The sequence below is a fragment of the Nannizzia gypsea genome, genomic scaffold, assembly GCF_000150975.2.
Source record: "Nannizzia gypsea CBS 118893 supercont1.3 genomic scaffold, whole genome shotgun sequence".
In the NCBI taxonomy this organism is placed as follows: domain Eukaryota; kingdom Fungi; phylum Ascomycota; class Eurotiomycetes; order Onygenales; family Arthrodermataceae; genus Nannizzia; species Nannizzia gypsea.
In genome coordinates, this window is record NW_003345199.1 from 1911641 (window position 1) to 1925499 (window position 13859).

General features: G+C 47.7%; 6 protein-coding genes across 6 annotated transcripts; 1 reads left to right on the forward strand and 5 right to left on the reverse strand.

Moving 5' to 3' along the window:
• Positions 1-299: 299 nt before the first annotated feature.
• MGYG_04138 (CMGC/CDK protein kinase) lies at positions 300-2382 on the forward strand (the record flags this gene model as incomplete). The annotated part of the gene is made up of 7 exons (XM_003173915.1): positions 300-433; positions 504-585; positions 650-746; positions 806-960; positions 1016-1257; positions 1325-1519; positions 1584-2382. 7 exons carry the CDS (start codon positions 300-302, stop codon positions 2380-2382), a joined length of 1704 nt encoding a protein of 567 aa, XP_003173963.1.
• An 814-nt stretch (positions 2383-3196) lies between these two features.
• MGYG_09040 (hypothetical protein) lies at positions 3197-3514 on the reverse strand (the record flags this gene model as incomplete). The annotated part of the gene is given in 2 exon segments (XM_003173916.1): positions 3197-3433; positions 3440-3514. Coding segments are annotated over 2 exon segments (312 nt in total).
• Positions 3515-4860: 1346 nt separating this feature from the next.
• On the reverse strand, positions 4861-5709 carry MGYG_09041 (hypothetical protein; the record flags this gene model as incomplete). The annotated part of the gene is made up of 4 exons (XM_003173917.1): positions 4861-4875; positions 4960-5096; positions 5141-5451; positions 5654-5709. 4 exons carry the CDS (start codon positions 5707-5709, stop codon positions 4861-4863), a joined length of 519 nt encoding a protein of 172 aa, XP_003173965.1.
• Positions 5710-7121: 1412 nt separating this feature from the next.
• Positions 7122-9060, reverse strand: MGYG_04140 (hypothetical protein; the record flags this gene model as incomplete). The annotated part of the gene is made up of 2 exons (XM_003173918.1): positions 7122-7596; positions 8081-9060. The coding sequence occupies 2 exons, from the start codon at positions 9058-9060 to the stop codon at positions 7122-7124; spliced, it is 1455 nt and encodes a 484-aa protein (XP_003173966.1).
• A 683-nt stretch (positions 9061-9743) lies between these two features.
• On the reverse strand, positions 9744-11553 carry MGYG_04141 (D-3-phosphoglycerate dehydrogenase 1; the record flags this gene model as incomplete). The annotated part of the gene is made up of 6 exons (XM_003173919.1): positions 9744-9772; positions 9836-9917; positions 9980-10038; positions 10112-10744; positions 10829-11136; positions 11261-11553. The coding sequence occupies 6 exons, from the start codon at positions 11551-11553 to the stop codon at positions 9744-9746; spliced, it is 1404 nt and encodes a 467-aa protein (XP_003173967.1).
• A 570-nt stretch (positions 11554-12123) lies between these two features.
• On the reverse strand, positions 12124-13859 carry MGYG_04142 (seryl-tRNA synthetase; the record flags this gene model as incomplete). Its single annotated transcript, XM_003173920.1, has 6 exons — positions 12124-12297; positions 12366-12734; positions 12784-12874; positions 12932-13515; positions 13598-13668; positions 13727-13859. The coding sequence occupies 6 exons, from the start codon at positions 13857-13859 to the stop codon at positions 12124-12126; spliced, it is 1422 nt and encodes a 473-aa protein (XP_003173968.1).

Genomic DNA, 13859 nt, shown 5'->3' on the forward strand with positions numbered 1-13859 from the left:
TGATTGATTGGTTTTAACTCTATTACGTAATACGGAAAGGAAGATTAGAGCCTCCGATAACATATCTTCGGGGAACTCTATTCAAAGTCGCAACACCAAGCTTTCGAGCTGCTATCAAGACACCGCAAGAGTCAAATATCACCACTCGTGTATGCCAGCGCATTCCAACTAACTGAGACAACAGGTCCAAGGCGAGGCTCAGGGGGAAGAGGAGCGTTTTATACCAATATTCCAAAGCCTTATTACGCTTCGTTTTACGGTCATAGAGACCTGGGATTATCCCTTGGAGAATCTCCACGATGCTTGCATCGGGTTCTTCGCCCAGACCTAAACGCTCCTTGGAGCGCGATGAAGAAGGCCGCTTACGCTTCCAGGGCTGCTCCTCCATTCGAGAATTTGACTTCTTAGGGAAACTTGGTGAAGGAACCTTTGGGTACTGTTCAAGCTTCCTGCTGCTCACAATTGCAACTGCACTCTTGCTAATCTAGTCCCTCCTTTTAAAGTGAGGTTTATAAAGCTAGGTCCAAACGAGCCGGCTCGTTAGTCGCCTTAAAGAAAATATTAATGCACAATGAAAAAGACGGGGTAAGTTCCTCATAGAACGCTGCTGGCGCATGCGTACCGGCTGACTCGAATACTACTGGCTTAGTTCCCAATCACGGCCTTACGAGAGATCAAACTTCTCAAGATACTATCGCATCCGAATATCCTACAGCTTCAGGAAATGGCGGTGGAGCGGAGCCGAGGTTTGTCGCCTTTTGGGTGGTATTTCAGTCTCTAAGTGTGAGTCTGACTATTATAACAGGCGAAGGACGAAAGAAACCATCAATGTACATGGTAACGCCTTATATGGAGCATGACTTGTCTGGATTACTAGAGAATCCAGATGTTCACTTTTCAGAGCCTCAAATAAAGTGTTATATGATACAGCTTTTGAAAGGCCTCCAGTATCTGCATGAGGTATTCCTTCATTTTTCAGTCTGACCATTGGTTATATGCTAATATGATACCCAAGAATCGAATATTACATCGGGATATGAAAGCCGCAAATTTATTGATTAATAATGCCGGTGTGCTTCAGATAGCGGATTTTGGTCTTGCCAGACCCTACGACGAAGCACCACCAGTTGCTGGCAAAGGAGGCGGAGAAGCAAAGAGAGAGTACACGACACTGGTTGTCACTCGATGGTATCGGCCGCCTGAACTCCTTCTCCAGTTACGCCGCTACACCACCGCGATTGATCTGTGGGGTGCTGGGTAAGGTCACATCTTGTTCCCTCAACTCGCCATCAGTAGATCTGATGAGTGCTAATTACTATAATAGGTGTGTTTTTGGTGAGATGTTTAAGGGGAAACCTATTCTCGCCGGAAGCAGTGACCTTAATCAAGCACAGCTTATATTCAACCTTGTGGGCTCCCCCACTGAGGAAAACATGCCAGGATGGAGCTCTCTACCAGGAGCAGAACCAATACGGTCCTTTGGTTTCAAACGCCCAACTCTTGCTACCGTTTTCCAAGAGTAAGTCATTAACCGTATAGCCATTATGTTTTGAATAAATCAAAAACTAATATATAAATCACAGACAAGGCCCTGTTGCAATATCTCTTTTAACAGAGCTCCTGAGACTCGATTGGCGCAAGAGAATAAATGCTATCGACGCGCTCAAACACCCATATTTCACTACCCCACCTCTACCTGCTAAGCCGGGCGACCTGCCATCCTTTGAAGATTCCCATGAACTTGACAGAAGAAAGTTCCGTGGCCAGAAGGCTGCTTTACCTCCTGCACCCGCTGGCGGGTCAGTTGGGATGGGAGCACATGGTGAATGGACCTCAGGGTCTTCTCGAGGAGCCCCTACGACGGATCCAAAGAAAAGCCGAGTTCCACAAGCAGCACGCTCTGGTTACGGAAATAATATGCACCCATCATCCCGACCCCCTTACGACAGTCGCATGCCTGACCCAGTCCACGGCCACAAGCGAAAAGCTTCTGGAGAGCCTCACAGTCACCTCCCGGGGTGGCAACGGGATGCAAACTTACCACCCAAACCACCTGCCCCTGCTAATCCTCAATGGCAAACTGGTTCCCGTCGGGGTGGAGGACCGGGCCAAGATAATAGACGTGATAGGCCTCCGCTACCCCGAGGAGGTGGAGGTATAAGTGAAGGCGGGCGAGATTCATATGTGCCCAATTATGTTGGCGGCGGTAATGACCGATATCGATTGGGGGGTGACGGGTCCATGCCTCCACGACGAGACAATATAGATCCAGCATCTAGAGATCGATACTGGCGACCAAGCCGAAGCCGAAGCCCAGAAATGAGAGACCGCAGTCGATCGGGGGATCCCAGTTCTTTGCCGCATCATTTATATAGACGCTAGTTTGTTCGTCTTTGGACGGGCAGATTTCTGTCTATAATTCACCCCTTCTCCATTCCTTCTCCAACTTTTTTCCCCTTCGCAGCTTATGGGAAAATAGCTGAACACCTCATAATTAACCCATCGTTTTTCATTTTCCATTATGCTCTTCACTTATTATAGCGTTGAAGAGCACTGTGCATTAGGCGCATTAGGCAAACTAAACAGGAGTTCTGCAAGCATATAGCGGATGAAGCATGACAATTTCAATATCGTTTGCTGTATCAGAGCATAAGTTTTAGGCGCGATCGAGACGGCTCATTTTCCTATTCTAACTCATTTACCTCAGTCATACCCGTAGTTATATCCTGTGGTGGATGTAACCTGTATTGCTATCCAGACGAGTCTCAGGAGCTCTATTTACAGCGCTCTCTAGGCCTAATTGGGTAGCTCTACTGGTGGTAGCAGCACTCTCAGGAGGATCACTCTAGAACACAAATAATCAACATATAGCGACAATTAAAAGTGGAATCGCATGGGCAACATTATCATGCCAGGGGAAATTGGCATTGCTATACGGTGTTGAGGCTGAGTAGCTATAGTAAGAGTACATTAAGGCCAAGGTGAGTGAGCTCAAGGATCTAACTTTTGAATTACAAGGCAGATTGTAAGCGTAAGGGAGAATATATATATATATATATATATACAGCCACTTAACAACTGAGGCAACAATATGCATAGGCCCCAATAATAGAACCCACCACCGTAACAGAAGCTTTCAGGAGATCTCCAACGTTCACATTCTCAAATCGCACCCCTTAGGCCACCTTCACAAATCTCATGAATAGCCATCGATGTTGGATAGATCGTAGAAGATTTGAAGATCCTTAAGAGTGTATTCGAACTGCGAGCTATCTTTGTGGTTCTTGTCGGTAGCCATCTTGATGGAGATGCCACCCCCATTGCTGTTGGTACGGTATTTCTCGGAGTAAGTTTCGCCGTCCTTGAGGGTGATCATCTTCTCTCCAGTTGAGCCAGCGATAGGCCAGAGGTAGCCATTTTTCCCGCAGGCGTTCTGAACCTTGGAAGTGCCAGAGTTTCCGTCGTTACCACCAGCAAGAGCAGATGGGACGACAGCAGTGTTGAAATGCACCATTCATCTACTTAAACAGCAGACGCAAGCCAACTTGCTACATACCTAAGAAGTTAGTAATTGGACAAGGAAGACTTAATAGATGCCAAACTTCGTTGGCTGTGAATTACAGGAAATATTAGAAAAAGGGATTGAACTCCACATACCGAGTATTGAGTAGATGGTTACGTTATCGAGCCTGGCATCTCGATGTCAAATATTGACGTTGGCAAGTTGTGAAAAGGGAGTGTATATATTGACCAGCGAGGCACAGATCATTTGTTGCAATTCCCAGGCCATCGAGCAATCACGGCGTAAACGGCGATAACGCCAGTTCCAACAGTGAAAACGCAGCACTAAAAAGCAAAAGGAGAAGTTGGCCTGTGACAGCAGAAATGACTGTCTGTGGTGTTCAGGCAAGAGTGAATAACGCACGCTCTGTACTCTGGACAGCTTTCATGGATTGGTTTGAGAACGCGTGTGGTTGATAGAAACACATCTCATGGATGAACTGAGGTGACTAAATAAGTGACTAGGTACCTACCTAGTTAGTTAAGTCAATGTCACGGGAAGGGGCGAGTTAATTTGTTTACTTGGTTACTTGCCTTAGGCAGGTGGTCACCAAGGGAGAGACGAGTCGGTTATGCCGTATGTCAGCGGTCGAGCGAGCTTCTAGGTCTAGAGCTTGTTCAGGCACTTCTTTGACTTCTGTAGCTGTCTTTCCTAGTTCACTTGCACTCATAAAGTACAACCGCTGAAGCATCTCAGCAACTAGATTCCATTCAGTAAGGTGAGATTAAGCAAGTAATTGAAATGGAAAAACGAACCAAACTCTGTTGTGTGTGTTTTACCAACACCAGGTTCCCCGCTTAACCGTATCATGAACTCTAGATCTATTCCCTTATTAGCGGCTTTATTCTCGTCTATAAATCATTGGAGGGATCTCTTTCTGACCACCTTTTCTGGAAACATTATTATCGAACTCGCCATCCTAGGACAAGTGCTCTTGAACAATCGCATTAGGAGTTTACCTCATGTTTTGAAAGCGAGGCAGTACCCACGTACGACTGGGGTGCTGGGAAAGTGTTGCTTGGGACTCAGAGAATAACTATTACTGATATCAGATAGGTTATCATAAAATGAATCGAGTGGGTCAGTCTTACATCCTTCTAACAACTCATCTTTCCATGTCTTCTCATATTTCCCCGGGTGTTCTGATATTCTCCGAAGGTATGGCTGGTGGTTTTACATATCGCATTGTGGATTTTATCAAGTAATCCTCCCTCAACCGAGTTCGTATTCGAATCGGGATCAGATTCTATCGGCCCGAGGCTTGGTCCAAATATACCATAAATTTGAAGGTATGCGTGTCAATGATGATACAGCTATTTTTCACCCTGATATAGATTTTCAGTTAGCACTTTCTCAACCTCTAGATGACGACGGCAGGGAAATGAGTCAAGACTAACAAGCTTCTCCACGCCTTCGAATTTGTGAATGTCGACCGAGTCGGGAATATAACGAAAGCTAAGCCCATTACAATCGATGTATCGAAATTCCGGGGCAAAGAATTCTTTACCCATATTTTCTCCGTACTGGCTATCCACTAAAATCCATAAGACGGATCTAGCCGCCGAGGCTAGTGTACACTTCTATGCCGGAAAAAAAGTAGTCCATAGTATAGGGTATATAAGGCGACGAGGTGAGTCTTGGTTTTCTCGTCCTGTCTATCTTTCCGAAGCTTCTCAAAAAGATGCCATCGGTAGTATAAAGAGTGGAAAGGAGCCTTGAAAGCCAGCTGCTTTAGCTGGCTGCTGGGACCCTCACTCAAGGCCTCTAAATGTTCTCTCAAGGGCCTTTTCGAGCAATAGGCTTTTGATAGTAATGGAATGTAGTGACACTTGATTTGTGACTGGGCGTGGTTCACTGCGTACGATAATGGCACACCTCCAAGTATAAACCTGCTTCAACATTTGCGGCAGGGTTTTTTTAGAATAGCCTCATTCCAAGGCGATTGATAGTCAGATCAGTATAGTTGTTGTGTTTCTGCTCTCATGCCAATACTATAGCTCGGGGTACATTCTGGATCAGCGCTCATCGCGGACTGTGTCTTATTAGTCTTTTACTTTCTATCATCCATTTTCCGTGGATTGTGAGGCTTACCAAGCTAGCGCTAATGAAGCGATGCAATGCTCCTTTGATACCGAGTGAACTGCCATTGTCTGAGTTGGTATTTCCGTGGTATATTTTGCGGTAGGCACTTGACCAAACAGCCTCGGGAAGCGGCACAAAGGCTTGAATAAAATAATGATAATTTGATATGTTGACGGGACACTTGGCATGGCCAATAACTAGCAGTTTAGGCGGCTGTTACTGGTGACGATGGCGGAATGCAACCCCAGAAAGCAAAAGGAGAAATTGGCCTGCAATGGTTGAAACAATATCTGTCCAAGCCAGGGTTGTGCTATCCGGGTAGGAGTAAATAATGTACTCTGTACGCTCGTTACTATGGACAGTCTCCAAAGACGTTGGATGGCGGGTCTCGGATAACTTAGTCGTGAGTTACCGAGGTAACTACATAACTCACTAGAAGGTTAACTAGTCACTTCTTGGCGAGGAAGTAACACATCAATCTTCAACGTCACGTCTGGCTTTTCGTGCTCGTCTCGTTCTTGGACCGTGTTTCGATACTTATCTCTCTCCACGAATCCGGATTTCAGGCATTCTTGTCCCTTGCCAGGCTGAATAATAGCCACTTATTCCCTGTTGGTGTTTTCCGTGAAGGCAACTTAGTGGTTTCTTTCCTGGGAGAAAATCGAGACCTGAACTGGGAGGGCTTTCTTCTGAATATCAAATATTGTACCTGGGGGGGCATTCCGCCGGTTATACCCAGTATCCATCTTAGCAGGAGCAAATTTGTCGAGAAGCGTCTTTCACAGGAAGGTCTTTAGTGCGTTTCTTTTCTTTTTGATGCCCTAGCTTTTGGATGCTAGGTTTCTTATCACGGAGATAGCGGGTATGATCGTCTCATGATGCGGTTTTGGCATGGTCTAGCTTATGTTGCTTGCTAGATCTACGTTTTTTTCTCTCTTCATTTAATTTGTTCCCGTCAAGGATTGTCAGGGATTTTGGTGGCAGAATCGGGCGGTCCCTTCATATGGTATGAGAATCACATAAAGGTCCTCGGGGTTTGCTGGGCATTATCGTGGTATCTGTGTCCGATAGAGCCCTTAGGGTATAAAGGCATGGCGGGTTAATTGGCGGGGGTATTAGGGAATATCTTGCGGATGTACTCGCATCGAAAGTGGCCGTCGTGAGGTGCTTTGCCTCCTTTGATGGAGCCTCGGTGTTGGGTGATGACATTCGCTGTGATATCTTTGGCTCAATCGGTATATATCGACAGACACTGGGGTTGAATCTTCCAGGCCATAGAGCTATGAGTTCGTCTTCGTTTCACCATATTCGTTTTATGGCTACTCGTCACCAGCACTGCGTAAAAGTGCGAACTCTCGCTGGTGTAGCTAGGCTTGCCAGACCTAGCCAACCTCCTTTAACAGAGGATTTTTTTACCCGCTAGGGGGATTCCTCCGAGGTACCGGTGCCCCATTCACCGGTAGGAGGGCCGTCACCCCTATCTGCGGCCCCGCTCCCCACGACGCTGCCTCACCTCCTGTTGGAGGTATATATACGCCTGCTCGGCGGATTCCTCCAGCCGATTTGCAGTCCTTACAGACTGCGCTGCCGTGGCAAGAAGCCTACGGCACTCTGCCTCTCGCTGGGAGATATTGCACTCCCGCTGTTCCAGCTGTTGCTGGAGAATAGTGGCCTGCCTCTCTCTGACATTGAGGGCATTATCCCTGGCGGCGGCCTCTGTCCTTTCCCGCAGTAGTTGGCGCTCCCCCTCCGCCACCCTCTCCTCTTCTTCCAGGCTTTGAGCCCGCCACTCTTGCCATCTGGCAATAATCCCGTTAACGGCATTGATGCCGTTAAAAACTGAATTTGCGACGTCCGACCAGGTCATGATGTGCCAATTAGATTTACTTGCTGTCTCCGAGAAAATGATCGAGGACGTCGTCTGAGAATGTTGATGTTGTGCCCGATGGCCTCTATAATAGTGCGTCTAATGATGTACCTAGGGAAAGCACGACTCTCTTACTATGTCCAACCACAGTAGGCACGATAGCTAACCCTTTTCCTCTACGCTTGATCCCTACCTTTGTATTATTTACCCGTTTCAATTTCCCGCTAATTACTTTATACCAAAAGCATCTCTAGCATAATTAGGGATCGCAACTAAATTGAATTTATACACAAGCTACACAAACCGCCTATGACTATATTACCATAATGTACAAGTCAGCTCTCAGGAATTGCCTCTTACTTGCGTCTCACCACTATGTACCCGTCCAGTTAGAGACCTCGAATCTATGGGCAGGCGCGTACTTCCTGTGTATCCATTCTGGAATAAGATTGCTCAAATATAACCCGAGACGTACTCTCCACTCTGCTGAAGGCTGATCGCTAACAGTAACTAGCCAAAATCTTCGAAAATACCAACCCTTGATAAAGAGAGATGGGTATGGGACATACTGTAGACATTTCTCCCACTGCCAACCCACATAAGCAGTAGGATTTTCTCTCCAATAGTCTCGGCACCATTCGACTTTAATCTTGTTATGCCAATCTATATAACCAGCCATGACAGAAAAGGACTGGTTAAGCCACTCTTGCTCTAGTGGAGAATAGAGTCTTCCAATGGGCCGACTGACGTTAATTGCTAGCCATACCCGGCCATCGTTTCCAGGAGTAGAACTCGGCAAGTCACCAAGCGTCACCACAGTGTTACAAATATAGCACTTCACAGCAGGTTCTATCCACCCCGGGCGAGGCTCAATGCCAGGCTTTCGACAATATAGATAGCTTTTTACGTACTTTTTCGCCCGCATATGTGGGCAGAGTACATAATCGATAATCTTGAAAAGAGAATTGAATCCTTCGGGAGTAACGTCCGCTCCTTGAGGGAATATGGGGAGGCTAAACTCTAGAGTGACCTTGGGCGAAGAAAATATTTTGGTAAACCAGTTGGTATCACGACCTCCTCTCTCTTGCGATACAAACTTCTTTATGTCTGCAAAGCTGAAAATGCCGTGTATTCCCAGGTTAATACACTTCACAGTCATCCTACAATGACGTTCGGATGGATCTTTTAGCAGGTCAATACTAAAGAAAGCAGCGGAACCATGAACAGCTAAACACCCTCGGCAGCAATACTGTCGCTCGCCGTGCCACGGCTCCCTGCGCAACTCCAGCATGCAGAGTGCCCTGAATCTTGCTTCTTTGTCTGATATGGTATCCTTAAGGGCATCAGAATAGAAGAATCTGGCACAGGTATATCCTAGGGCAAGCCTGTCGTCTTCATCTTCCAAGTTCTTGGTTACCATGGCAAGGAGTTCTGCTGGCAATCTGAAGAGAGGGCTGTTGGCCGTATTGTGATCAGTGCGGCGGTAGGCCTGACGACGGCGGGGGGCCTGACGATGGCGGGTGTAGTTCCAGCCCATGAACGAAGGCATATCTAACGGCTGTAGAGGTGATATATCGTAGATTTAGGTATCGATCGTCTTTGATACTCCCCAGCTAGGTATATGTCTGATAGATATGTTTGAGCTAAGAGTGACTCGAATATTGTTGGAGGATGTAGTTAGTAAATATATTATTATAGTAATTTATGGAGCGAATTGAACATAAGAATAACCCAAGCGATGTCTTGTTTTGATCTTTTTGCGGTGATGATGGGCATTTTATATCTATAGTTACTAGTTAGTTAAGCTATTGTGCCAAGAAAAACCTAAAAGTCTATCGCGTCATCAATTCAATGCATGAATTATACTACGCACTTGATTATCTTGCCATGACTTAAGCAGTCTTGCCTCTCTTTGCTATACAGCCACTTCTCGATGATGTGCAATGAGTGCCCCGATATTTCTCCTAGCCGTCGAACCCGTTCGTGGCAATGTTGAATTGGAGATAGCTAAGAATAACTAAACAGACAGAAGTAACAGCGACAAAAAGAAACCATGCGTATGACCGTGAGAATCGTCATCGTCCATCCATTATTCCAACTCAAAGCAATTTGCCAGCAACTATCCCCGTCCGAAAATTCCAGGCTGTGCAGGTTGAAATATTAACGAATATATGTATGAAAAAAAATATATGCTACCGTTTTTCGTGTTCTATAAGGCCCGGTATACTTCATCTAGAAGAGGATACGGGTCATAATTCGGGCTGAATGTTTCGTTAGTTGGCAGAACTTTTTACCAGGATGTAGGAATAGTTAGGTAGACATACATGAGAGACCCTCAAGTCGGTCGTATAGATCTTTGATGTTTTCAGAGTCGACATCGCTGACGTCGGCCATCAGATAGGCAACCTAGCAGTTTATCATGTGAGTAGTCGACCACTTTGTAGTTGTGTGTGGGGAAAATAGCTTACATCTCCTCTGCTGTCAGTCATCTGTTTATCAACGTTGTGGTCACCGAGGATCTCGTTGACTAGAGCCACGTTAGCCTTGTAAAAAGAAGAGAAAAGGACAGAAAACATTGGGAGAAATGGACGGGAGCAAACCTTTTCGAAGCACACCGGGGACGTTGTTGTGGATGAAGATGACTCTGGCATGGTTTGGCTCGTCAATGGTCAAAGATCGAAGAGTGACCTCTGGCATGTTAACTGCGCCAAGGGTGGTTCCCTCGTTGACATATCTTATCAAAGCCTGTCCGACTTCGATACCGATGGCACTCTGCGCCTCTTCGGTGCTGCCTCCAATATGTGGGGTGAGAATGATATTCTTCAGGCTTCGCAGGTCAGCCGCCCAGGGTGCTAGATCCTTGTTGAAGTAATCTCCGTTACCCCGGGGTTCGCTCGGGTACACGTCCAAGGCTGCACCGGCGATCTTCTCGGTACGCATGGCATGGACCAGGGCAGGGATGTCGACCACGCTTCCACGACTAGCGTTAAGAAGATAGCTGCCATCTTTCATCTGCTCGAACTGTTGGGTGGAGAACATGTTTTTGGTCTCGGGTAGCTCTGGAACATGCAGGGTGACGAAATCGGCTGTGTTGAGCAGCTGTTGCATCGTAGGCACCTGTCTGGCGGTTCCCATGGCCATCAAGTTGACTACATCGTAGTAAATGACTGTCATGCCCATGGCCTCTGCCAGGACAGAGAGCTGGGAGCCAATATGTCCGTATCCAATTATACCTTGGAAATACCGTTAGTACGAGTGAACAGCAGTTATAAGTGAGCGAAAAAGGAAAGAAAAAAAGAAAAAGAAAAAGAACATACCGAGAACCTTCCCACGGACCTCCCAGCACTTATTGCTGAGCTTGTTCCATGTGCCATTGTGCATCTCAAGCGATCGGTCACCCAATTGGCGAGCAAGGGTGATGATCTCGGCAATCATCAGCTCAGCAACACTGCGGGAATTGCTGAATGGAGAGTTAAACACCGCAATTCCGTTGTTGGCGGCATACTGTAGATCAACCTGGTTCGTTCCGATGCAGAAACATCCGATGACCAGCAGGTTATGCGCCTCCTTGAGCACTCTCTCCGTCAGTTTGGTCTTGGATCGGATACCGATGACATGCACATCCCTGCAGTTGCATAGTTCCGTCAGCGGGAAAATTCTCCGAACGTTTCTGCGGCATCGGAGATAGCTGCAGCCGGCGGGACTTTGGGAGAAAAATTGAGTGCGAGGGGGGAGGTTTTTTAACTGACCTGATTTTCTCGATCAATTGGTCTTCTGGGAGCGAGGACTTGAGGAATTCGACCTGGTAGCCCTGCTCCGAGAGCATGCTGCGGCCGGTGATGTTGACATTCTCGAGCAGCAGGACCTTGATATCCTGGGTGGCGAAGGGCTTGAGCGGCTTTGGACGAGAGACGGGGCCCTGTCTGCCTGCTCGAGCATCGAAGCCGGAGAGAGGAGAGGGCGAGACGGAGAGATTCAGGCTGGTTGAGACCTGGTCTGCGAGATTGCGGGCAGCGCCGCTGATGTCTGTTGGCGGGGACATGGTGACGGTGCGATGCTAGTGGGTGTTGATGCTGATGAAGATGACTGAAGACGAAGACGAGGAAGAAGAGAAGAAGAAGAAAGTGTCAGGACGAGGGATTGGGCGGTTTTTTATATAGCCAGCTGCGTATTGCGTATTATCTATTATCAGCGCACCCGCCGTGAGTTGTTCGCTTCGTGCATAAGGATGACTCTTATCGCTCGACTCTTGCTTGCTCCAGCTAAAACTGGCCCCGCTGACTAAAAAAGGCTCGCTTCTCAGCCATGCATAAAGCGACGGCTGGTGGGCGGGATCAAGTGTGGACGTAGATAAGGTAGCTACTTGGAGTGATGTCGGCCTACATGCACCTCAGGGCCTTGATCTATACGTGCCCTAGATGCCTCTATCGACTTCCCTCCGTCCGGCGTCGGGGCGACCCCTGGCTGCAGCCCAGGAACAAGCCACTAGTTCATGCAGGCTGCGACTAACAATACTTTGGTACTCTGGTAACTAGCTAGTAGTAGTGGTTGTTTGTTACTTGTTCATTCAGGGTGGCACTATGTATGTATAATATAGTCTGGCGAAATACATTTAGACCTTCATGTTCTCGACGCCTTTGGCCAGGTCTGCCTTTGCCGCGTCGGCTTTCCCTCCCTTGGCCTTGACCTTCTGCGAGGTGGTGTCCTTGGGCAGCTCCCTGACATACGGGAGGAACTCTGGGTTGCCGGGTATGTACTTGCGCAGGACCTCAGGCACAATGATACCCTACAGGATATAGATGTTAGGACACGCCATCACAAAAAGGGTGGAGAAAGGAGATATGTAGTACTTACGTCTTCCTGCTGGTAGTTCTCAAGGATACAGCATAGGGCTCGCTCGGTGGCACACAGCGTGGCGTTGAGAGCGTGGCAGTAGTTCTTCTTGACGTCGGTAAGCTTCTTCGAGCCGAACCGGATGTCCAGCTCGCGGGTCTGGTAGTCGGTGCAGTTCGAGCAGGAGACTAGCTCCTTGTACTCGCCCTGGAAGGGGAACCAGGCTTCTAAGTCTAGCTTCTTGGATGCAGCATTGTTCAAGGCGCCCGAGACGATGGCGATGACCTGGTAGGGGATCTTGAGCGACTTGTAGAATTCCTCGGAGGTATCGATCATCTCGTCAAAGGCCTTCCATGACTCCTCTGGCTTCGTTATCAGGAATTGTTCGATCTATGGCTGTTAGTATCTACAAACACATATAAGGTGTTTTAATGCATACCTTCTCGAACTGATGGACACGGAAGATGCCCCAGGCGTCTTTACCGTGGGCTCCAGCCTCCTTTCGGTAACAGGTGCTGTATCCAGCATATCTAAGCATAGTCAGCCACAACCATATCCTGCAACAAGGTAAAAAGAGGACGGCCTACTTTATAGGAAGCTCTTTTTCCAAAATCCACTCGCCATCATGCAAGGCAGACAAGGGCTGCTCGGAAGTAGCAATCAGATACTTATCCGTGCTTGGATCCTCGCTCTCGGTAACCTTATACAACTCTTCGTCGAACTGCTCCAACTGCGCCGTCTTGGCCATGTAGTTTCTCAACATGAAATGCGGTGGCTGGTTAGGCTTATATCCCTTGTTGAACAAGAACTCAAGTCCATAGTTGACCAGCGCAAGGTTAAGGAACAGTCCATAGCCCGTCAGACAGTATCCTCGATGGCCTACAATCTTGACTCCTCGCTCCGGATCGTACCCGTCAAGACGGTACAGCACTTCATGGTGAGAGAGACAGTCTCGCTTCTCGACCTTGACGTCTGGCGGTGCCCAGGTGCGGAGGACGGTGTTGTTGTCCTCGTTCTTGTCGATGGGGACAGAGTCATCGACGTAGTTTCCGATCGTCTTCAGGCGGCGGTCTCGAAGCTGTTCGCACTGCACTGCTCGATCCTCGATTGCTTTCTTCTCTTCTTCTAGCTTTGCCTTTTCTGCCAGCAGGTCTGTTGCGTCTTCTTTATTCTATTGACCTCCGATAACGAGTTAGTCATTTTTTTCCATATCTCTATCCCATTTTTCCTTGTGTGACTGGTGAGAGGCTAACCCGCTTCTTCATGCCAATCTCCTTCTGTACGGCGTTGATCTTTGATCCGACCTGGGTAGCTTCATATCGTGCTATATAAAAAGAATGTTAGTCCATGCAGTCATGCCATTGAGTCGGTCAGTAACTTACTCCGGCGAGCATCCTCGTACAAGGCCACAACTTCGTCGACGAGCTCTTCAGAGGCAAATCGTCTTCTCTGGCTCTCCTTGACCTTCTTTGGGTCGCCACCTCGCTCGGGTATGAGGTCTGCAATGTCGAGCAT